At 39.5% G+C, this 25129-nt stretch overlaps 1 protein-coding gene and 1 long non-coding RNA gene across 5 annotated transcripts in view; one reads left to right on the top strand and one right to left on the bottom strand.

Moving 5' to 3' along the window:
- The window catches only part of ABCC3 (ATP binding cassette subfamily C member 3), a 46220-nt gene extending 34663 nt beyond the window's left edge, over positions 1 to 11557 (bottom strand). For 2 of the 4 annotated variants that reach the window (XM_056550122.1, XM_056550121.1), the window contains exon 1: positions 11254 to 11553. In XM_056550122.1, coding sequence (XP_056406097.1) covers positions 11254 to 11301 — 48 coding nt within the window. In that variant the 5' untranslated portion in view covers positions 11302 to 11553. Of the gene's footprint in view, positions 1 to 11253 lie in introns of all 4 variants that reach the window. The other 2 variants (XR_008849578.1, XM_056550123.1) reach the window with 2 other exon arrangements.
- LOC130297552 (uncharacterized) overlaps positions 1 to 24508 on the top strand; it is a 55433-nt gene extending 30925 nt beyond the window's left edge. The window contains exons 2-3 of the long non-coding RNA XR_008849579.1: positions 5468 to 5607; positions 21387 to 24508. This is a non-coding gene — a long non-coding RNA (uncharacterized LOC130297552). The remainder of the gene's footprint in view (positions 1 to 5467; positions 5608 to 21386) is intronic.
- Positions 24509 to 25129: the final 621 nt, after the last annotated feature.

Below are 25129 nucleotides of genomic sequence, written 5' to 3'. Positions count from 1 at the left end.
CATGCAAGATCCCGGGGGTCCCCAGCGGCGGGACTCCCGCGATCAGGCATCTTATCCCCTATCCTTTGGATAGGGGAAAAGATGTGTAAGCACCGAAGAACCCCTTTACGCCTACCATGTCTCTTGTGCCATTGTATCCAAGCTTATGTGTGATACTGTTTGTGGTGTCTAAGCTCATCATGTGTGATATGATCTGCGGTATCTAAGCCCATCATGTCTGATACTGTTCCCTGTATCTCAGTTTCTCATGTGTGATACAGTTCTCTGTATCTAATCCATCATCCGTCTTTTTAGTTTAATTATAGAATGTTCTTGCACATTTGTATATTTAGGGTTAATCTCGCCGATCGCTCCAGATCCGTCACCAGACCGTTGGAATTCCCCAGTGTTTACTTAAAAGGGGAGATCTCATTGGTCGCTGACCACACCCGGCACATTCTGTGGATGCTGGAAGAGTCTGCACCAATAGTGAATTGGTCTGATTAATGACAGGAGGAGTTCTGGCACTTTGGAAGGTTTCAGGCCTCGGGGACCTGCGGCTGAACTAAACACAACTCCACCTGCGGCAACGAAGGGAATGTAATAATAATAGGAATAATAATGCTATGGGGGAGGGGACCCTTGGTCATCATGATTTCTAGTCACTGCCACATGAAGCAGTCTTAATGTGAAACGTGTTGCATCATGGGTGATCAAACTGATTTCTTCTCTAGTGGTTGTGTCCAGCGCTTCTTACTCCCGAAGCAAGTTCGGAGGAAGCTATACATCATGACACGGCCACATTGGCTGTTATAGCTGTCCATACCGGCAAAACATGATCAATTACATCAGGCGAAGGACAAACAAGCTTTCTAGAAATAATCTGGGAATGTTCTGAGAATGAAAAATGATGAAAAATATTTTTGTCACCCAAAAATGTCAGACTAGGCTGACTTCTCTTCCGATGAGACGTCTGCCATCACTTGACCCCACCCTTGACCATTTTGGTTGTAGTTGTCCACCTTTCCAACTATAGTATAATGTGTTTGGGGACGAACTTCTCCTGTGTGTCCAAAACCCATTGACGTCTTTTCTGGCCCATGTGGGGTCGTCATGAACACCCTCCTCGATCTTCGGTTATTGAACCCCAGTTGAGGCAAGAAACACTTTATGGCAATTGTGGAAATTCACCTTACTTGCATACTTTTGAACTGTTGAGTTAGTTGGTCTACTGGGATATGTCTTTACTGAGATACCAAATGTGCCACCCAGTGCTCTGCCACTGTGTGATTTCTGTTGGATGTGTATCCATGGTTCATCACATCCTTTACAATCTTAATACTGTGATTTGTGAACAGAAAAAGTGGGTCTGTTTCAGAAATACTGGCATCAAACCTCCAGGCTCCAACAATCTTCTCATGACTGTCAAATGTTGTCCTCTACTGTGCAGAAGAGAGGACAACACATTATCATAGAGCAGATTGTGATGTGGCCACCATGTGGTATCACATTATTGGAGCAGTGTATTACCTCCTCCAGGACCACGTAACCCCTTCCAGCTCCACGTTACCTCTTCCAGGACCACGTTACCTCTTCCAGGACCACATTACCTCTTCCAGGACCACGTTACCTCTTCCAGGACCACATTACCTCTTCCAGGACCACGTTACCTCTTCCAGGACCACATTACCTCTTCCAGGACCACGTTACCTCTTTTTCATACTACTAGAAATACATTTTAACCTCAGTCGTCACTCATCACTTGTTTTTATCCCATCAGGCTCCCGTGTGTCCTCTATTTATTCCACTCACATCTAGCTGCTGGTTCTTTCTGCTCCTATGAGACTATTGTCAGGAAACCTTCCAGTAAACCCATCCCCCAATAAGTGTATAGCTGTGCCTCCCATGTGTATACCTCTCCCCCACATGTATACCTCTCCCTCACTTGTTTACATCACCCCCACTTGTATACATCACCCCCACATGTATACATCTCCCCCCCTTGTATACATCACCCCCACATGTATACATCACCCCCACATGTATACATCTCCCCCCCTTGTATACATCACCCCCACATGTATACCTCTCCCCCACATGTATACATCTCCCCCACATGTATACATCACCCCCACATGTATACCTCTCCCCAACATTTATACCTCTCCCCACATGTATACCTCTCCCCCACATGTATACATCTCCCTCACATGTATACATCACCCCCCACATGTATACATCACCCCCACATGTATACCTCTCCCCCACATGTATACATCTCCCCCACATGTATACATCTTCCCCACTTGTATACATCACCCCCACATGTATACCTCTCCCCCACATGTATACCTTTCCCCCACATGTATACATCTCCCTCACATGTATACATCACCCCCACATGTATACCTCTCCCCACATGTATACCTTTCCCCCACATGTATACATCTCCCCCACATGTATACATCACCCCCACATGTATACATCTCCCCCACATGTCTCTACATGTATACATTGCCCCCACATGAAGACATCACCCCCATGTGTGTACATCTCCCCCTCATGTATACATCTCCTCTACATGTATACATTGTGTATACATCGCCATCCACATGTATACGTCGCCCACCATGTGTATACATCGCCCTCCACGTGTATTTATCTCTTCTATGTGTATACATTTCTTTCATGTGTATACATCACCCTCCTTGGGTATACATCTCCTCTACATGTATACATCGCCCTCCATGGGTATACATTTCCTCTACATGTATACATCGCCCTCCATGGGTATACATCTCCTCTACATGTATACATCACCCTCCATCTCCTCTACATGTATACATCGCCCTCCATGGGTATACATCTCCTCTACATGTATACATCACCCTCCTTGGGTATACATCTCCTCTACATGTATACATCGCCCTCCATGGGTATACATCTCCTCTACATGTATACATCGTCCTCCATGGGTATACAACTCCTCCATGGGTATACATCTCCTCCATGTGTAAACATCTCATCCATGGGTATACATCTCTTTGTGTATACATCACCCCCAGGCTGTGCACAGGTAGGAGTAAGGATTGAGATAAGCAGCGCCTCCCGCAGTTCTCTGGTGCCTTCACAGCCCCGGTGTTCTTCATCCCGTCCTGGCACTTTAGGTGGCTGGTGATGTAATATGGGCCTATCAGTAATTCATACAGAAGATGGTACGGAGGGTTCTGGGTACCACGATGGGGGCTCATAGATTATTATCAGGAGGATCACATGTCAGTACTGTAATGTCTGGGTGTGATCACTTCTATGGCAGAGCTGTCCAGGAAGGTGACCCAAGCTGGAGGTTGTGCCAGTATTTGTTTGCTCCTAGTCTCCTAGCGTCATGGCCGCTCACAATATGATATCACACCCCGGAGCCTGTCTGTCCTTGTTTGCACCTTTAGAGTCTGAACTGAAGCCAGCGCTGCCCGAAGCCTTACATGTGACTGTGACGAGGGATCTCCTGTGAATAACACGAGACTGCGGCGCAGGGGGTACGGCACAATGTTATTGTTACCACAGAGCAGAACAAACGATGAAACGAAATGCGTGGAGGTCTGGTGCATGGATCCAAGTGGTTGGATTGGAAACCACATTTATGATGTGAAATTTTGGAAATGAACAACTATTGCGCAATATAGAGAGGAATATAGCCCAAACAAGGGTCTAAACTACCCCCTCATCCTCCTCGGGATGTTCTTTTGCCCGTGTCAGACTGTGCGCACATGATGGGGGTTCATGCAGATTTCAGTATTTATTCTGCACAAAAATTTTAGTGAATTCCGCCCTTAAACCTCATCCGGTCATTTTCAGTCGCACTTTAGTGTATTCGGTATGCCCCTGGATCTCTGATGTGGACATGTGATGTTTTGGCTTGGCCTCATAGTGTGTCATGGGGTGAACCTGGGATCTCTGGATGAAATTTTGGATTTTTCCATCAGAATAAAATAATTAATCTCTTATCGGAAAACACAGCGCCCGCGGAGTATTTTACTACTCCACATCTTACATGGATTCCATGAATGTTGGGAGTTGTAGTTTTGCCACAGCTAGAGGGAAACGCTGCTATAAGGTCTCAGTTTATCTAGGCACATAGGTTAGATACAAAGATCCAGCACGTAGGTTGGACACAAAGACCCAGCACGCAGGTTAGATACAAAGATCCAGCACGTAGGTTGGACACAAAGACCCGGGCATATAGGTTAGATACAAAGATCCAGCACATAGGTTAGATACATGGATCTGGGCAGGTAGTTTAAATACAAAGACCTGGGCATATAGGTTAGATACAAAGATCCAGCACATAGGTTAGATACAAAGATCCAGCACATAGGTTAGATACAAAGATCCAGCACGCAGGTTAGATACAAAGATCCAGCACGCAGGTTAGATACAAAGATCCAGCACGTAGGTGGGACACAAAGACCCGGGCATATAGGTTAGATACAAAGAACCAGCACATAGGTTAGATACATGGATCTGGGCAGGTAGTTTAAATACAAAGACCTGGGCATATAGGTTAGATACAAAGATCCAGCACATAGGTTAGATACAAAGATCCAGCACATAGGTTAGATACAAAGATCCAGCACATAGGTTAGATACAAAGATCCAGCACATAGGTTCGATACAAAGATCCAGCACGCAGGTTAGATACAAAGATCCAGCACGCAGGTTGGACACAAAGACCCGGGCACGTAGGTTTGATACAAAGATCCAGCACATAGGTTAGATACATGAATCTGGGCAGGTAGTTTAAATACAAAGACCTGGGCATATAGGTTAGATACAAAGATCCAGCACATAGGTTAGATACAAAGATCCAGCACATAGGTTAGATACAAAGATCCAGCACATAGGTTAGATACAAAGATCCAGCACATAGGTTAGATACAGAGATCCAGCACGTAGGTTAGATACAAGGTTCCGGGCACGTAGGTTAGATACAAGGATCTGGGCACGTAGGTTCGATACAAGGATCCAGCACATAGGTTCGATACAAAGATCCAGCACATAGGTTAGATACATGGATCTGGGCAGGTAGTTTAAATACAAAGACCTGGGCATATAGGTTAGATACAAAGATCCAGCACATAGGTTAGATACAAAGATCCAGCACATAGGTTAGATACAGAGATCCAGCACGTAGGTTCGATACAAGGATCCAGCACATAGGTTCGATACAAAGATCCAGCACATTGGTTAGATACAAGGATCCATCTCCATTGTGGATCAGGGCGGGACATAGGATATTACATAATAGTGATAAAAATAACTATAATGTAATGAGAAAATGCCATTGTACATCTATCTATCTATAAAATGCAAATCACACAAATATATGCACACACACAAAATGTATATATAAGTATAATGTAAATAATTATGAACAATAACGACTTTGATACAATTCCCACATATTCATCCTGTTACTTATTCTATACAGCACCCTGAAATGTGTCACTATATAAAGGTGGAGTCTTTCTATATCAGTCCCGAAGCAGCAGACATGAAGGATCGCGTGTAGTGAAAACCACAACATCGTAAACACAAAAGACCCGAAGAGGAATCGAGCTCCGCCATACGGTGAGTTATGTGTCACCTCTAACCTACAGAGCTACAAACTGCTGAGCGTAACATGAGGACATCCTAGAGAATACATATGAGTGTAATATACACGTGCGCCTGTATATATGTATGTATGGGAAGGTGACTATATATATATATATATATATATATAACCAAAGGATAAATTGGCCAGCACTATTGATCCAAACTATTGTTAAAAGGCGCCAAATTTGCAAGCTAAGTACCTCATATTTTCATAGTTTCATATCTTCATTTATTACATTACAGCTGTATAGCTTTTCATGTTCTATCTATATACTCATGTTTTATCTATATACTTATGTTTCATCTATATCTTTGTGCTAGCAGTGTGCTGCTGTATTCTCCTGTTGCTGTATATATATATATATATATATATATGTATATATATACACTGCTCAAAAAATAAAGGGAACACTTAAACAACACAATGTAACTCCAAGTCACTGACACTTGTGTGAGATCCCACTGTCCACTCAGGAAGAACACTGATTGACAATCAATTTCACATGGAACAGACAACAGGTGGAAATTATAGGCAATTAGCAAGGCACCCCCAATAAAGGAGTGGTTCTGCAGGTGGTGACCACAGACCAATTCTCAGTTCCTATGCTTCCTGGCTGATGTTTTGGTCACTTTTGAATGCTGGCGGTGCTTTCACTCTAGTGGTAGCATGAGACGAAGTCTACAACCCACACAAGTGGCTCAGGTAGTGCAGCTCATCCAGCATGGCACATCAATGCGAGCTGTGGCAAGAAGGTTTGCATTTCTGTCAGCGTACTGTCCAGAGCATGGAGGTGCTACAGGGAGACAGACCAGTACATCAGGAGACGTGGAGGAGGCCGTAGGAGGGCAACAACCCAGCAGCAGGACCGCTACCTCCGCCTTTGTGCAAGGAGGAGCACTGCCAGAGCCCTGCAAAATGACCTCCAGCAGGCCACAAATGTGCATGTGTCCACTCAGTCAGAAACAAATTTCATGAGGGTGGTATGAGGGCCCGACGTCCACAGGTGGGGGTTGTGCTTACAGCCCAACACCGTGCAGGACGTTTGGCATTTTCCAGAGAACACCAAGATTGGCAAATTCACCACTGGTGCCCTGTGCTCTTCACAGATAAAACAGGTTCACACTGAGCACGTGACAGACGTGAGAGTCTGGAGACGCTGTGGAGAACGTTCTGCTGCCTGCAACATCCTCCAGTATGACCGGTTTGGCGGTGGGTCAGTAATGGCGTGGGGTGGCATTTCTTTGGGGGGCCGCACAACCCTCCATATGCTTGCCAGAGGTAGTCTGACTGCCATTAGGTACCGGGATGAGATCCTCAGACCCCTTGTGAGACCATATGCTGGTGCGGTTGGGTTCCTCCTAATATAAGACAATGCTAGACCTCATGTGGCTGGAGTGTGTCAGCAGTTCCTACAAGAGGAAGGCATTGATGCTATGGACTGGCCGCCAGTTCCCCTGAATCCAATTGAGCACATCTGGGATGTCTCCGTCCATCCACCACAGACTGTCCAGGAGTTGGCAGAGGCTTTAGTCCAGGTCTGGGAGGACATCCCTCAGAAGACCATCCTCCACCTCATCAGGAGCATGCCCAGGCATTGTAGGGAGGTCATACGGGCACGTGGAGGCCACACACACTACTGAGCCTCATTGGGACTTGTATTAAGGACATTACATAAAGTTGGATCAGCCTGTAGTGGGGTTTTCCACTGTGATTTTGAGTGTGACTCCATATCCAGACCTCCATGGGTTGATACATTTGATTTCCATTGATAATTTTTGTGTGAATTTGTTGTCAGCGCATTCAACTATGTAAAGAGGAAAGTATTTCATACGATTAGTTCATTCATTCAGATCTGCAATGTGTAATCTTATTGCTCCCTTTATTTTTTTGAGCAGTGGATATAAGGTACAAATATCCAGGTACATAGGTTAGATACAAGGATCTGGGCATGCAGGTTAGATTCAAGGATCCATCTTGATTTTGGACCAGGACGGTACATGGGATATGACATAATAATAATTAAAATATATATATATATATATATATATACATGTGCTTGTATAGCTCCATGTCTGTATCTATACATGTATTTATGTGTGTGTGTGTGTGTGTATATATATATATAAAATTAAAAAACAGAACAGAATGGGCGAGCATCAAGGATCTGAGTGACTGGGTCATTTTTGGTCTTATGGGATCGAAAGTGTACAAGAAAGAAAAAAACAGTGAATGGGAACTGGAACATGGGGGCCAAAGAAAGGAAAACTATTGACTGGGGGAAGGACATGGGGGCCAGAACAGGGTCAAGAGGTCCAAGGAAGGAATTAGGGACAGGGTCATGGGGACCAAAGTCTTACGTGTAAACTGCCGAACAACTTTCTGCTGGTTATGATGAAAAAGAGTCAGATCACACAGGACATGGCAGATGTGACAAGCCGGCAGGGGCAGTGTGATGGGCAATGTTCTGCTGGAAACCTTATTTTCTGGAATCATCTGGTACAATGTACCTATGTATTGGTTTAGCTATGTTTTAAGACCAATTCAACCCCCTTAATGGCAAAAGCACCCCCTAATGTCAGTGGCCTGACCTCAAAAACTGGCCTGGAGTGAAGAATTGGGCATAGAATTGGTGACTTGGCATCTGTGGGATGTGCTGGAGAAACAAGTCCCATCCATGGTGGTCGCACATCACTGAGCTATGGAGTCAGGGGCTCACATCACAGGACTATGGGGTCCAGGGGTCAAATCACAGGACTATGGGGTCCAGGGGTCACATCATAGGGCTATGTGATCGGGGACTCACATCACAGGACAATGGGGTCAGGGGCTCACATCACAGGGCTATAGGGTTCAGGGGTCACATCACAGGGCTATGTGGTCAGGGGCTCACATCACAGGGCTATAGGGTCCAGGGGTCACATCACAGGGCTATGTGGTCGGGGGCTCACATCATAGGGCTATAGGGTTCAGGGGTCACATCACAGGGCTATGGGGTCCAGGGGTCACATCATAGGGCTATGTGGTCGGGGACTCACATCACAGGACTATGGGGTCAGGGGCTCACATCACAGGGCTATAGGGTTCAGGGGTCACATCACAGGGCTATGTGGTCAGGGGCTCACATCACAGGGCTATAGGGTTCAGGGGTCACATCACAGGGATATGTGGTCAGGGGCTCACATCACAGGGCTATAGGGTTCAGGGGTCACATCACAGGGCTATAGGGTTCAGGGGTCACATCACAGGGCTATGGGGTCAGGGGCTCACATCACAGGGCTATAGGGTTCAGGGGTCACATCACAGGGCTATGTGGTCAGGGGTTTACATCACAAGGCTATAGGGTCCAGTTGGTCACATCACAGGGCTATGTGGTCGGGGGCTCACATCACAGGGATTTGGGGTGAGGGGCTCACATCACAGGGGTTGGGGGGATCACATCACAGGGCTATGTTGTCCTGGGGTCACATTACAAGGCTATGGGGTCTGGGGGTCACATTATAGTGCTGTGGGGTCCGGGGGTCACATTATAGTGCTGGGGGGTCCGGGGGTCATATTATAGTGCTGGATGGGGTCACATTATAGTGCTGGGGGGGGTCACATTATAGTGCTGTGGGGTCTGGGGGTCAAATTATATTGCTGTGGGGTCTGGGGGTCACATTATAGTGCTGGGGGGTCACATTATAGTGCTGTGGGGTCCGGGAGTCACATTATAGTGCTGGGGGCTCACATTATAGTGCTGTGGGGTCCGGGAGTCACATTATAGTGCTGGGGGGTCACATTATAGTGCTGTGGGGTCTGGGGGTCACATATTGCTGTGGGGTCTGGGGGTCACATTATAGTGCTGGGGGGTCACATTATAGTGCTACAGGGCCTGGGAGGATCACATTATAGTGCTATGGGGTCAGGGGGGGGGTCACATCATAGGGCTTTGGCTTCTGGGCATAAAGGCAGCAAAATGATATTAGCCATGTTTTGGCTGATCAGGGTATTTACCTATATGTGTGTAAATGTGTGTAAAAAGAAGTTTCTCAAAATATCTCAAAAAAGTTCTAGAATATATTTAGAATGATTCTCTTTCACTGATGATGCCACTATGACATCATCTCATATATCCTCTCCTATATCATCTATGACATCATCTCCTATATCATCTATGACATCATCTCCTATATCATCTATGACATCACCTCTTATATCATCTATGACATCATCTCCTATATCATCTATGACATCATCTCCTATATCATCTATGACATCATCTCTTATATCATCTATGACATCATCTCATATATCATCTCCTATATCATCTATGACATCATCTTCTATATCATCTATGACATCATCTCATATATCCTCTCCTATATCATCTATGACATCATCTCCTATATCATCTATGACATCATCTCATATATCCTCTCCTATATCATCTATGACATCATCTCATATATCCTCTCCTATATCATCTATGACATCATCTCCTATATCATCTATGACATCATCTCATATATCCTCTCCTATTTCATCTATGACATCATCTCCTATATCATCTATGACATCATCTCATATATCCTCTCCTATATCATCTATGACATCATCTCCTATATCATCTATGACATCATCTCCTATATCATCTATGACATCATCTCCTATATCCTCTCCTATATCATCTATGACATCATCTCCTATATCATCTATGACATCATCTCCTATATCATCTATGACATCATCTCCTATATCCTCTCCTATATCATCTATGACATCATCTCCTATATCATCTATGACATCATCTCCTATATCATCTATGACATCATCTCCTATATCCTCTCCTATATCATCTATGACATCATCTCCTATATCATCTATGACATCATCTCCTATATCATCTATGACATCATCTCCTATATCATCTATGACATCATCTCATATATCCTCTCCTATATCATCTATGACATCATCTCCTATATCCTCTCCTATATCATCTATGACATCATCTCCTATATCATCTATGACATCATCTCCTATATCATCTATGACATCATCTCTTATATCATCTATGACATCATCTCTTATATCATCTCCTATATCATCTATGACATCATCTCATATATCCTCTCCTATATCATCTATGACATCATCTCCTATATAATCTATGACATCATCTCTTATATCCTCTCCTATATCATCTATGACATCATCTCATATATCCTCTCCTATATCATCTATGACATCATCTCCTATATCATCTATGACATCATCTCCTATATCATCTATGACATCATCTCATATATCCTCTCCTATATCATCTATGACATCATCTCCTATATCCTCTCCTATATCATCTATGACATCATCTCCTATATCATCTATGACATCATCTCTTATATCATCTATGACATCATCTCTTATATCATCTATGACATCATCTCCTATATCATCTATTACGTCACTTTTTCACTGTATAAAACCTGTATTAAACCTGAGACAAATAGAATGTCTAATAAACAGCTAAAACCCACAAATAATAGAAAACTAATTTTAAGGGATATTTTGTAACAATTGATTCAACAAAAATAGCACAGAACTGAACTAAACACACGAGACATAGTCTGAACTCTTACCCAAAACTTGGAGGCCAGTTTTCCTTCGGTCCCACAGAAGGTGTCCATATTCCAGGCTATTTTAGAGGCTCTTTATCCTAGAACCTACATAGATTGGAGAGAAGCTGCCAGCCGCCCTGTGCCCGGCTAGATGCCCCGTGTCAGCTTTGCCTCCAGAGACCGACATGCACTCTGGGGGTGGTGAATGGTGCTAGTGCTGTGGAGTATTAGGTGCTGAGAACCTCCAGGCATAGAGGGAGGTCTCCTGACTTCTGCTTTTTTTGTAGCATGGATTGTTATATGCAGAGGGTGCAATTTCTATATTTCCTGGTCTTTACAACCTCCTCCTCCTCCTCCTCCTCCTTCCTCTTCAGGGTATTTGATGGTGCTCCTCCCTCCATGATACGACTATGTCCCCACACCCAGCTCCAGGCAGGGAGGGCGTCTAAACTATTCCCCCTCTCTAAATTCATGAGGACGGATAAGACAAGAGGCTTCTATGGTCCCTCTAAATATGTAACAGGTCAGGTTTACGTAAGGTAAAATCTACGAGGAAACCAGATGGTTCGTGTAAACCCCGGACACTGTATACAGCAGATGGTGTCAGTGATAAACTTGTTCCATCTGTGTATAGAAGGCGATTACTTATTATAACACAGCTGGGGACCGGGCGGAGACACGGAGGACCAGAGCGTAATAGAGGCCGAAAGAACCGCGACAACCGCGAGAGACTATACGGGGGAAATGTATGAGAAACACTGGAATGTCTACAACCTAATCCTATAGAGCAAGACGTTACTATACACAGGAGATATATAACTTATACCAGCTGTACATATTATATACAGTATATACCAGGTTATACCAGCATGGTCCATATCACTATATACAGGAGATATATAACTTATACCAGCTGTACATATATATTATATACAGTATATACCAGGTTATACCAGCATGGTCCATATCACTATATACAGGAGATATATAACTTATACCAGCTGTACATATATATTATATACAGTATATACACAGGTTATACCAGCATGGTCCATATCACTATATACAGGAAATATCTAACTTATACCAGCTGTACATATATATTATATACAGTATATACCCAGATTATACCAGCATGGTCCATATCACTATATACAGGAGATATATAACTTATACCAGCTGTACATATATAATTATATACAGTATATACCAGGTTATACCAGCATGGTCCATATCACTATATACAGGAGATATATAACTTATACCAGCTGTACATATATATTATATACAGTATATACCCAGGTTATACCAGCATGGTCCATATCACTATATACAGGAGATATATAACTTATACCAGCTGTACATATATATTATATACAGTATATACCAGGTTATACCAGCATGGTCCATATCACTATATACAGGAGATATCTAACTTATACCAGCTGTACATATATAATTATATACAGTATATACCAGGTTATACCAGCATGGTCCATATCACTATATACAGGAGATATATAACTTATACCAGCTGTACATATATATTATATACAGTATATACCAGGTTATACCAGCATGGCCCATATAACTGTATACAGGAGATATATAACTTATACCAGCTGTACATATATATTATATACAGTATATACCCAGGTTATACCAGCATGGTCCATATCACTATATACAGGAGATATATAACTTATACCAGCTGTACATATATAATTATATACAGTATATACCAGGTTATACCAGCATGATCCATATCACTATATACAGGAGATATATAACTTATACCAGCTGTACATATATATTATATACAGTATATACCCAGGTTATACCAGCATGGTCCATATCACTATATACAGGAAATATCTAACTTATACCAGCTGTACATATATATTATATACAGTATATACCCAGATTATACCAGCATGGTCCATATCACTATATACAGGAGATATATAACTTATACCAGCTGTACATATATAATTATATACAGTATATACCAGGTTATACCAGCATGGTCCATATCACTATATACAGGAGATATATAACTTATACCAGCTGTACATATATATTATATACAGTATATACCAGGTTATACCAGCATGGTCCATATCACTATATACAGGAAATATCTAACTTATACCAGCTGTACATATATATTATATACAGTATAAACCCAGGTTATACCAGCATGGTCCATATCACTATATACAGGAGATATATAACTTATACCAGCTGTACATATATATTATATACAGTATATACCAGGTTATACCAGCATGGTCCATATCACTATATACAGGAGAAATATAACTTATACCAGCTGTACATATATCTCTTATATACAGTATATACCCAGGTTATACCAGCATGGTCCATATCACTATATATAGGAGATATAGAACTTATACCAGCTGTACATATATATTATATACAGTATATACCAGGTTATACCAGCATGGTCCATATCACTATATACAGGAGATATATAACTTATACCAGCTGTACATATATATTATATACAGTATATACCAGGTTATACCAGCATGGTCCATATCACTATATACAGGAGATATATAACTTATACCAGCTGTACATATATAATTATATACAGTATATACCAGGTTATACCAGCATGGTCCATATCACTATATATAGGAGATATATAACTTATACCAGCTGTACATATATATTATATACAGTATATACCAGGTTATACCAGCATGGTCCATATCACTATATACAGGAGATATATAACTTATACCAGCTGTACATATATATTATATACAGTATATACCAGGATATACCAGCATGGTCCATATCACTATATACAGGAGATATATAACTTATACCAGCTGTACATATATATTATATACAGTATATACCAGGTTATACCAGCATGGTCCATATCACTATATACAGGAGAAATATAACTTATACCAGCTGTACATATATAATTATATACAGTATATACCAGGTTATACCAGCATGATCCATATCACTATATACAGGAGATATATAACTTATACCAGCTGTACATATATATTATATACAGTATATACCAGGTTATACCAGCATGGTCCATATCACTATATACAGGAGATATATAACTTATACCAGCTGTACATATATATTATATACAGTATATACCAGGTTATACCAGCATGGTCCATATCACTATATACAGGAGATATATAACTTATACCAGCTGTACATATATATTATATACAGTATATACACAGGTTATACCAGCATGGTCCATATCACTATATACAGGAAATATCTAACTTATACCAGCTGTACATATATATTATATACAGTATATACCCAGATTATACCAGCATGGTCCATATCACTATATACAGGAGATATATAACTTATACCAGCTGTACATATATAATTATATACAGTATATACCAGGTTATACCAGCATGGTCCATATCACTATATACAGGAGATATATAACTTATACCAGCTGTACATATATATTATATACAGTATATACCCAGGTTATACCAGCATGGTCCATATCACTATATACAGGAGATATATAACTTATACCAGCTGTACATATATATTATATACAGTATATACCAGGTTATACCAGCATGGTCCATATCACTATATACAGGAAATATCTAACTTATACCAGCTGTACATATATATTATATACAGTATATACCCAGATTATACCAGCATGGTCCATATCACTATATACAGGAGATATATAACTTATACCAGCTGTACATATATAATTATATACAGTATATACCAGGTTATACCAGCATGGTCCATATCACTATATACAGGAGATATATAACTTATACCAGCTGTACATATATATTATATACAGTATATACCAGGTTATACCAGCATGGTCCATATCACTATATACAGGAAATATCTAACTTATACCAGCTGTACATATATATTATATACAGTATAAACCCAGGTTATACCAGCATGGTCCATATCACTATATACAGGAGATATATAACTTATACCAGCTGTACATATATATTATATACAGTATATACCAGGTTATACCAGCATGGTCCATATCACTATATACAGGAGAAATATAACTTATACCAGCTGTACATATATCTCTTATATACAGTATATACCCAGGTTATACCAGCATGGTCCATATCACTATATATAGGAGATATAGAACTTATACCAGCTGTACATATATATTATATACAGTATATACCAGGTTATACCAGCATGGTCCATATCACTATATACAGGAGATATATAACTTATACCAGCTGTACATATATATTATATACAGTATATACCAGGTTATACCAGCATGGTCCATATCACTATATACAGGAGATATATAACTTATACCAGCTGTACATATATAATTATATACAGTATATACCAGGTTATACCAGCATGGTCCATATCACTATATATAGGAGATATATAACTTATACCAGCTGTACATATATATTATATACAGTATATACCAGGTTATACCAGCATGGTCCATATCACTATATACAGGAGATATATAACTTATACCAGCTGTACATATATATTATATACAGTATATACCAGGATATACCAGCATGGTCCATATCACTATATACAGGAGATATATAACTTATACCAGCTGTACATATATATTATATACAGTATATACCAGGTTATACCAGCATGGTCCATATCACTATATACAGGAGAAATATAACTTATACCAGCTGTACATATATAATTATATACAGTATATACCAGGTTATACCAGCATGATCCATATCACTATATACAGGAGATATATAACTTATACCAGCTGTACATATATATTATATACAGTATATACCAGGTTATACCAGCATGGTCCATATCACTATATACAGGAGATATATAACTTATACCAGCTGTACATATATATTATATACAGTATATACCCAGGTTATACCAGCATGGTCCATATCACTATATACAGGAGATATATAACTTATACCAGCTGTACATATATATTATATACAGTATATACCCAGGTTATACCAGCATGGTCCATATCACTATATACAGGAGATATATAACTTATACCAGCTGTACATATATAATTATATACAGTATATACCAGGTTATACCAGCATGGTCCATATCACTATATACAGGAGATATATAACTTATACCAGCTGTACATATATATTATATACAGTATATACCAGGTTATACCAGCATGGTCCATATCACTATATACAGGAGATATATATAACTTATACCAGCTGTACATATATATTATATACAGTATATACCAGGTTATACCAGCATGGTCCATATCACTATATACAGGAGATATATAACTTATACCAGCTGTACATATATATTATATACAGTATATACCAGGTTATACCAGCATGGTCCAAATCACTATATACAGGAGATATATAACTTATACCAGCTGTACATATATATTATATACAGTATATACCAGGTTATACCAGCATGGTCCATATCACTATATACAGGAGATATATAACTTATACCAGCTGTACATATATATTATATACAGTATATACCCAGGTTATACCAGCATAGTCCATATCACTATATACAGGAGATATATAACTTATACCAGCTGTACATATATAATTATATACAGTATATACCTAGGTTATACCAGCATTGTCCATATCACTATATACAGAAGATATATAACTTATACCAGCTGTACATTTATATTATTTACAGTATATACCAGGTTATACCAGCATGGTCCATATCACTATATACAGGAGATATATAACTTATACCAGCTGTACATATATATTATATACAGTATATACCAGGTTATACCAGAATTGTCCATATCACTATATACAGGAGATATATAACTTATACCAGCTGTACATATATATTATATACAGTATATACCAGGTTATACCAGCATGGTCCATATCACTATATACAGGAGATATATAACTTATACCAGCTGTACATATATATTATATACAGTATATACCAGGTTATACCAGCATGGTCCATATCACTATATACAGGAGATATATAACTTATACCAGCTGTACATATATATTATATACAGTATATACCCAGGTTATACCAGCATGGTCCATATCACTATATACAGGAGATATATAACTTATACCAGCTGTAGTACATTATAATTATATACAGTATATACCAGGTTATACCAGCATTGTCCATATCACTATATACAGGAGATATATAACTTATACCAGCTGTACATTTATATTATTTACAGTATATACCAGGTTATACCAGCAATGGTCCATATCACTATATACAGGAGATATATAACTTATACCAGCTGTACATATATATTATATACAGTATATACCAGGTTATACCAGAATTGTCCATATCACTATATACAGGAGATATATAACTTATACCAGCTGTACATATATATTATATACAGTATATACCAGGTTATACCAGCATGGTCCATATCACTATATACAGGAGATATATAACTTATACCAGCTGTACATATATATTATATACAGTATATACCAGGTTATACCAGAATTGTCCATATCACTATATACAGGAGATATATAACTTATACCAGCTGTACATATATATTATATACAGTATATACCAGGTTATACCAGCATGGTCCATATCACTATATACAGGAGATATAAAACTTATACCAGCTGTACATATATATTATATACAGTATATACCAGGTTATACCAGCATGGTCCATATCACTATATACAGGAGATATATAACTTATACCAGCTGTACATATATAATTATATACAGTATATACCAGGTTATACCAGCATGGTCCCATATCACTATATACAGGAGATATATAACTTATACCAGCTGTACATATTATATACAGTATATACCAGGTTATACCAGCATGGTCCATATCACTATATACAGGAGATATATATAACTTATACCAGCTGTACATATATAATTATATACAGTATATACCAGGTTATACCAGCATGGTCCATATCACTATATACAGGAGATATATAACTTATACCAGCTGTACATATATATTATATACAGTATATACAGGTTATACCAGCATGGTCCATATCACTATATACAGGAGATATATAACTTATACCAGCTGTACATATATATTATATACAGTATATACCAGGTTATACCAGCATGGTCCATATCACTATATACAGGAGATATATAACTTATACCAGCTGTACATATATAATTATATACAGTATATACCAGGTTATACCAGCATGGTCCATATCACTATATATAGGAGATATATAACTTATACCAGCTGTACATATATATTATATACAGTATATACCAGGTTATACCAGCATGGTCCATATCACTATATACAGGAGATATATAACTTATACCAGCTGTACATATATATTATATACAGTATATACCCAGGTTATACCAGCATGGTCCATATCACTATATACAGGAGATATATAACTTATACCAGCTGTACATATATAATTATATACAGTATATACCAGGTTATACCAGCATGGTCCATATCACTATATATAGGAGATATATAACTTATACCAGCTGTACATATATATTATATACAGTATATACCAGGTTATACCAGCATGGTCCATATCACTATATACAGGAGATATATAACTTATACCAGCTGTACATATATATTATATACAGTATATACCCAGGTTATACCAGCATGGTCCATATCACTATATACAGGAGATATATAACTTATACCAGCTGTACATATATAATTATATACAGTATATACCAGGTTATACCAGCATGGTCCATATCACTATATACAGGAGATATATAACTTATACCAGCTGTACATATATATTATATACAGTATATACCAGGTTATACCAGCATGGTCCATATCACTATATACAGGAGATATATAACTTATACCAGCTGTACATATATAATTATATACAGTATATACCCAGGTTATATCAGCATGGTCCATATCACTATATACAGGAGATATATAACTTATACCAGCTGTACATATATATTATATACAGTATATACCAGGTTATACCAGCATGGTCCATATCACTATATACAGGAGATATATAACTTATACCAGCTGTACATATTATATACAGTATATACCAGGTTATACCAGCATGGTCCATATCACTATATACAGGAGATATATATAACTTATACCAACTGTACATATATATTATATACAGTATATACCCAGGTTATACCAGCATTGTCCATATCACTATATACAGAAGATATATAACCTTATACCAGCTGTACATATATATTATATACAGTATTATACCAGGTTATACCAGAATTGTCCATATCACTATATACAGGAGATATATAACTTATACCAGCTGTACATATATATTATATACAGTAATATACCAGGGTTATACCAGCATGGTCCATATCACTATATACAGGAGATATATAACTTATACCAGCTGTACATATATAATTATATACAGTATATACCAGGTTATACCAGCATGGTCCATATCATTATATACAGGAGATATATAACTTATACCAGCTGTACATATATATTATATACAGTATATACCAGGTTATACCAGCATGGTCCATATCACTATATACAGGAGATATATAACTTATATCAGCTGTACATATATATTATATACAGTATATACCAGGTTATACCAGCATGGTCCATATCACTATATACAGGAGATATATAACTTATACCAGCTGTACATATATATTAAATACAGTATATACCAGGTTATACCAGCATGGTCCATATCACTATATACAGGAGATATATAACTTATACCAGCTGTACATATATATTATATACAGTATATACCCAGGTTATACCAGCATGGTCCATATCACTATATACAGGAGATATATAACTTATACCAGCTGTACATATATATTATATACAGTATATACCAGGGTTATACCAGCATGGTCCACTATCACTATATACAGGAGATATATAACTTATACCAGCTGTACATATATAATTATATACAGTATATACCAGGTTATACCAGCATGGTCCATATCACTATATACAGGAGATATATAACTTATACCAGCTGTACATATTATATACAGTATATACCAGGTTATACCAGCATGGTCCATATCACTATATACAGGAGATATATATAACTTATACCAGCTGTACATATATAATTATATACAGTATATACCAGGTTATACCAGCATTGTCCATACTTCAACTTTATACAGGAGATATATAACTTATACCAGCTGTACATTAATATTATTTACAGTATATACCAGGTTATACCAGCATGGTCCATATCACTATATACAGGAGATATATAACTTATACCAGCTGTACATATATATTATATACAGTATATACCAGGTTATACCAGAATTGTCCATATCACTATATACAGGAGATATATAACTTATACCAGCTGTACATATATATTATATACAGTATATACCAGGTTATACCAGCATGGTCCATATCACTATATACAGGAGATATATAACTTATACCAGCTGTACATATATATTATATACAGTATATACCAGGTTATACCAGAATTGTCCATATCACTATATACAGGAGATATATAACTTATACCAGCTGTACATATATATTATATACAGTATATACCAGGTTATACCAGCATGGTCCATATCACTATATATAGGAGATATATAACTTATACCAGCTGTACATATATATTATATACAGTATATACCAGGTTATACCAGCATGGTCCATATCACTATTATACAGGAGATATATAACTTATACCAGCTGTACATATATATTATATACAGTATATACCCAGGTTATACCAGCATGGTCCATATCACTATATACAGGAGATATATAACTTATACCAGCTGTACATATATATTATATACAGTATATACCAGGTTATACCAGCATGGTCCATATCACTATATACAGGAGATATATAACTTATACCAGCTGTACATATTATATTACCAGTATATACCCAGGTTATACCAGCATGGTCCATATCACTATATACAGGAGATATATAACTTATACCAGCTGTACATATATATTATATACAGTATATACCAGGTTATACCAGCACGGTCCATATCACTATATATAGATATATATTACGTCTCATACAATCTTTATATCTTGGTTTTGTGTGTTTTAGGTTTGATGTGTCGTATAAAACTACTGTAAATTCCCTAAAAGCTCCAGGAAGGGACATGGAGCGCTGACATCTTCTTCCTTCCTGCCCGTTCTCTATGGCGCAGATGATAAGTATTTGATGGTTTCTCTTGGAGATTACACAATTGACTTTCCTTTTCCTATAGTCAGTGACTATGATATATCACTTAGGGGACCTTCTCCTGAGCTGGAGTTATATAGACTTTATGACTTTTCTGTAGACCATTTTAGAAGGCCATGTCTGTGGTGGCTTTTCTTGATCATTGACTTTTTGCTCTTCCTGGTGAAGGGCAGCACTGTCCGACCAGGAACCATTCCATGTAGAATGTATATCTATCTATTATTACACCAGTCTGTCACCCTTCAGGGATATCACTTTGTGGATCCATATCACAGCAGTAGGTTCACTAGAAGGAACAGCAAGACCACCCTCAGGAAGGATTGGGTCAGCAGGTGATGGGCGCAGACAATCGCTCTTTCGTTCCCCCCATTCTTCTCTAGTTTTCCTCTCGTCCTTCTATCTACAGAGATATGAGGAGGTGACTGCAGCCCATACCAGTTGCTCAGGTCGTCCGGCTCCTCCGGGATGGCTAGTCCATGTGTGTTGTTACAAGAAGGTTGAGGTATCTTCCAGCACAGTCTCAAGAGCCTAGAGTAGACACAAGGACATGGGCCATTACATAAGGAGAGCTGGACAGGGATGTAAAAGGACACAATCCCAGGAATTCATTGTGCCGGAAGGAAGTGGAGGAGCACCATCCAATCCCTATAAAATGCTCTACAGTGGGATGATAATGCTCATTTTTGTGACCATGCCCATCAGAAACAGACTCCATGAGGGAGGCATTGAGGTCCCTTGTCCATCAGTACTCACAGTGCAGAGAACCAGGTCCCAGTGCCCAGTTGTCTTCAGAGCATGTTCACACTGGGGATGTCTGACAGACATGAGAGACTCTGGAGATGTCTTGGTAAACATTATGCAGCCTGCAACATAATCATCCATCATGTTTAGTTTGGTGGCTCAGGGAATGTCTGGATAGGCAAATACATGGAAAGTCACACAAAACCCCATGTGATAGCCAACGGTACCCTTCCTGCTGATAGGAACCAGGATGACATCCTCAGATCCATTGTTATACGTCACCGTGGTTTCAGTAGATCTTGGGCTCCTTCTGGTGTTGGACAATGTCTGCGATCATGTGACCAATGTATGTAGGCAGGTCCTGGATGATGAAGGCATGGATGTCATTGACTAAACCTCATGCTCCTCAGACCTGAATACAATTGAGAACCTCTGGGGCGGTCTATTTTGGGGCATCCTGTGGCACCAATAGTCGCATTAAGTTGTTTTGAAATTCATGATGATAGGATCCATCAGTGATTTCAGTTTTTCTTCTTCTATTTTCAGAGTGATTTGGAATCTAGCCCCCGATGGGCCGATGATTTTGGTTTCCCATTGTCCGATGATCTGTCATTTTATTCTCAATGGATTCCATTATTTAATAGGTAAAGATTTGCATCCTAAATGAACACTTCATTGAGATCTGATGTGGGATGTGTTTTTTTTATTTTCTGATCAGTTTATGCACTGCTCAAAATAACAAAGGGAAGACTTACACAAAACAATGTGACTCCAAGTCAATGACACTTGTGTGAGATCCCACTGTCCACTCAGGAAGAACACTGATTGACAATCAATTTCACATGGAACAGACAACACGTGGAAAATTATAGGCAATTAGCAAGACATTCCCAATAAAGAGTTGTTCTGCAGGTGGTGACCACAGACACACTTCTCAGTTCCTTTGCTTCCTGGCTGATGTTTTGGTCACTTTTGAATGCTGGCGGTGTTTTCACTCTAGTGGTAGCATGAGACAGAGTCTACAACCCACACAAGAGGCTCAGGTAGTGCAGCTCATCCAGGATGGCACATCAATGCGATCTGTGTCAAGAAGGTTTGCTGTGTCTGTCACCGTAGTGTCCAGAGCATGGAGGCGCTACAAGGAGACAGGCTAGTACATCAGAAGATGTGGAGGAGGCCGTAGGAGAGCAACAACCCAGCAGCAGGACCGCTACTTCCGCCTTTGTGTAAGGAGGAGCACTGCCAGAGCCCTGCAAAATGAACTCCAGCAGGCCACTAATGTGCATGTGTCCACTCAAACGGTAAGAAACAGAGTTCATGAGGGTGATATGAAGGCCCGACCTCCATAGGTGGGGGGTTATGCTTACAGCCGAATACTGTGCAGGACATTTGGCATTTGCCAGAGAACACCAAGATTGGCAAATTCACCACTGGCGCCCTGTGCTTTTCACAGATGAAAGCAAGTTCACACTGAGCACATGTGACAGACATGACAGTCTGGAGATGCCGTGGAGAACGTTCTGCTGCCTGCAACATCCTCCAGCATGACCAGTTTGGCAGCGGGTCAGTAATGGTGTGGGGTGGCATTTCTTTGGGAGCCGCACAGCCCTCCATGTGCTTGCCAGAGGTAGCCTGACTGCCATTAAGTACCGAGATGAGATCCTCAGACCCCTTGTGAGACCATATGCTGGTGCGGTTGGCCTGGGTTCCTCCTAATACAAGACAATGCTAGACCTCATGTGGCCTGAGGGTGTCAGCAGTTCCTACAAGAGGAAGGCATTAATGCTATGGACTGGCCCACCCGTTCCCCAGACCTGAATCCGATTGAGCACATCTGGGACATCATGTCTCGCTCCATCCACCACAGTCTGTCCAGGAGTTGGCAGATGCTTTAGTCCAGGTCTGGGAGGACATCCCTCAGGAGACCATCCTCCACCTCATCAGGAGCATGCCCAGGCATTGTAGGGAGGTCATACGGGCACGTGGAGGCCACACACTACTGAGCCTCATTGTGACTTCTTTTAAGGACATTACATGAAGTTGGATCGGCCTGTAGTGTGGTTTTCCACTGTGATTTTGAGTGTGACTCCATATCCAGACCTACATGGGTTGATAAATTTTATTTCCATTGATAATTTTTGTGTGATTTTGTTGTCAGTGCATTCAACTATGTAAAGACGAAAGTATTAGTTCATTCAGATCTGGGATGTGTCATCGTAGTGTTCTCTTTATTGTTTTTTGAGTAGTGTACAGTATATAACATACATATACACATAGATAGGACTCATTAAGTGTTATGTAAGGGCAGGTTAGACATAGATGGGCATAGATGGGGTTATTAGTCCTCATAGATAAAGGAAGGATGGTATTCACTGTATTCACACCATAGAGATCTTACCAGTGCAAATCGAGTTGGGGCCAATCTATTATTGATGTAAATTGTTCTTTAGACATGTTGGTCATTGACCTTCTTGGATTGGTTCTACTGGAGCCTCCATCATTATTTTATGTACATTGGCCCCTTTGTAACAACTTGCTGCTCTCCCATCATTTGGATCTTTCCTATATGGAGATCGGACCCCTGAGCCCTGAGTGCAGCCTAAAACCCAGTGATCACTTTTCTGTGGATTGATTGCAGGGCCCACATTAGATCCAGTGATTGGAGCAACAAGGACCAATGCCTTGTCACTAGGACTAGACTAGCCAAGGATATAATTTCTCTACCATGTGGGGTTCATTTTATTTGGAGGCCTTTTTAAAAATGAAAAAAAATCGGGTTGCTATGGGCAACTGCACTTCTCTTCCTCTCCAAAAGTTTTGATAAATCTCCTCCAGAATCCCCTTAACAGTGTTCTATCCTACAG

Source organism: Hyla sarda, chromosome 13, assembly GCF_029499605.1.
Source record: "Hyla sarda isolate aHylSar1 chromosome 13, aHylSar1.hap1, whole genome shotgun sequence".
NCBI classification, from domain to species: domain Eukaryota; kingdom Metazoa; phylum Chordata; class Amphibia; order Anura; family Hylidae; genus Hyla; species Hyla sarda.
The sequence above is the reverse complement of the archived record's forward strand: the minus strand, read 5'-3'. Positions and strand labels throughout refer to the sequence as shown.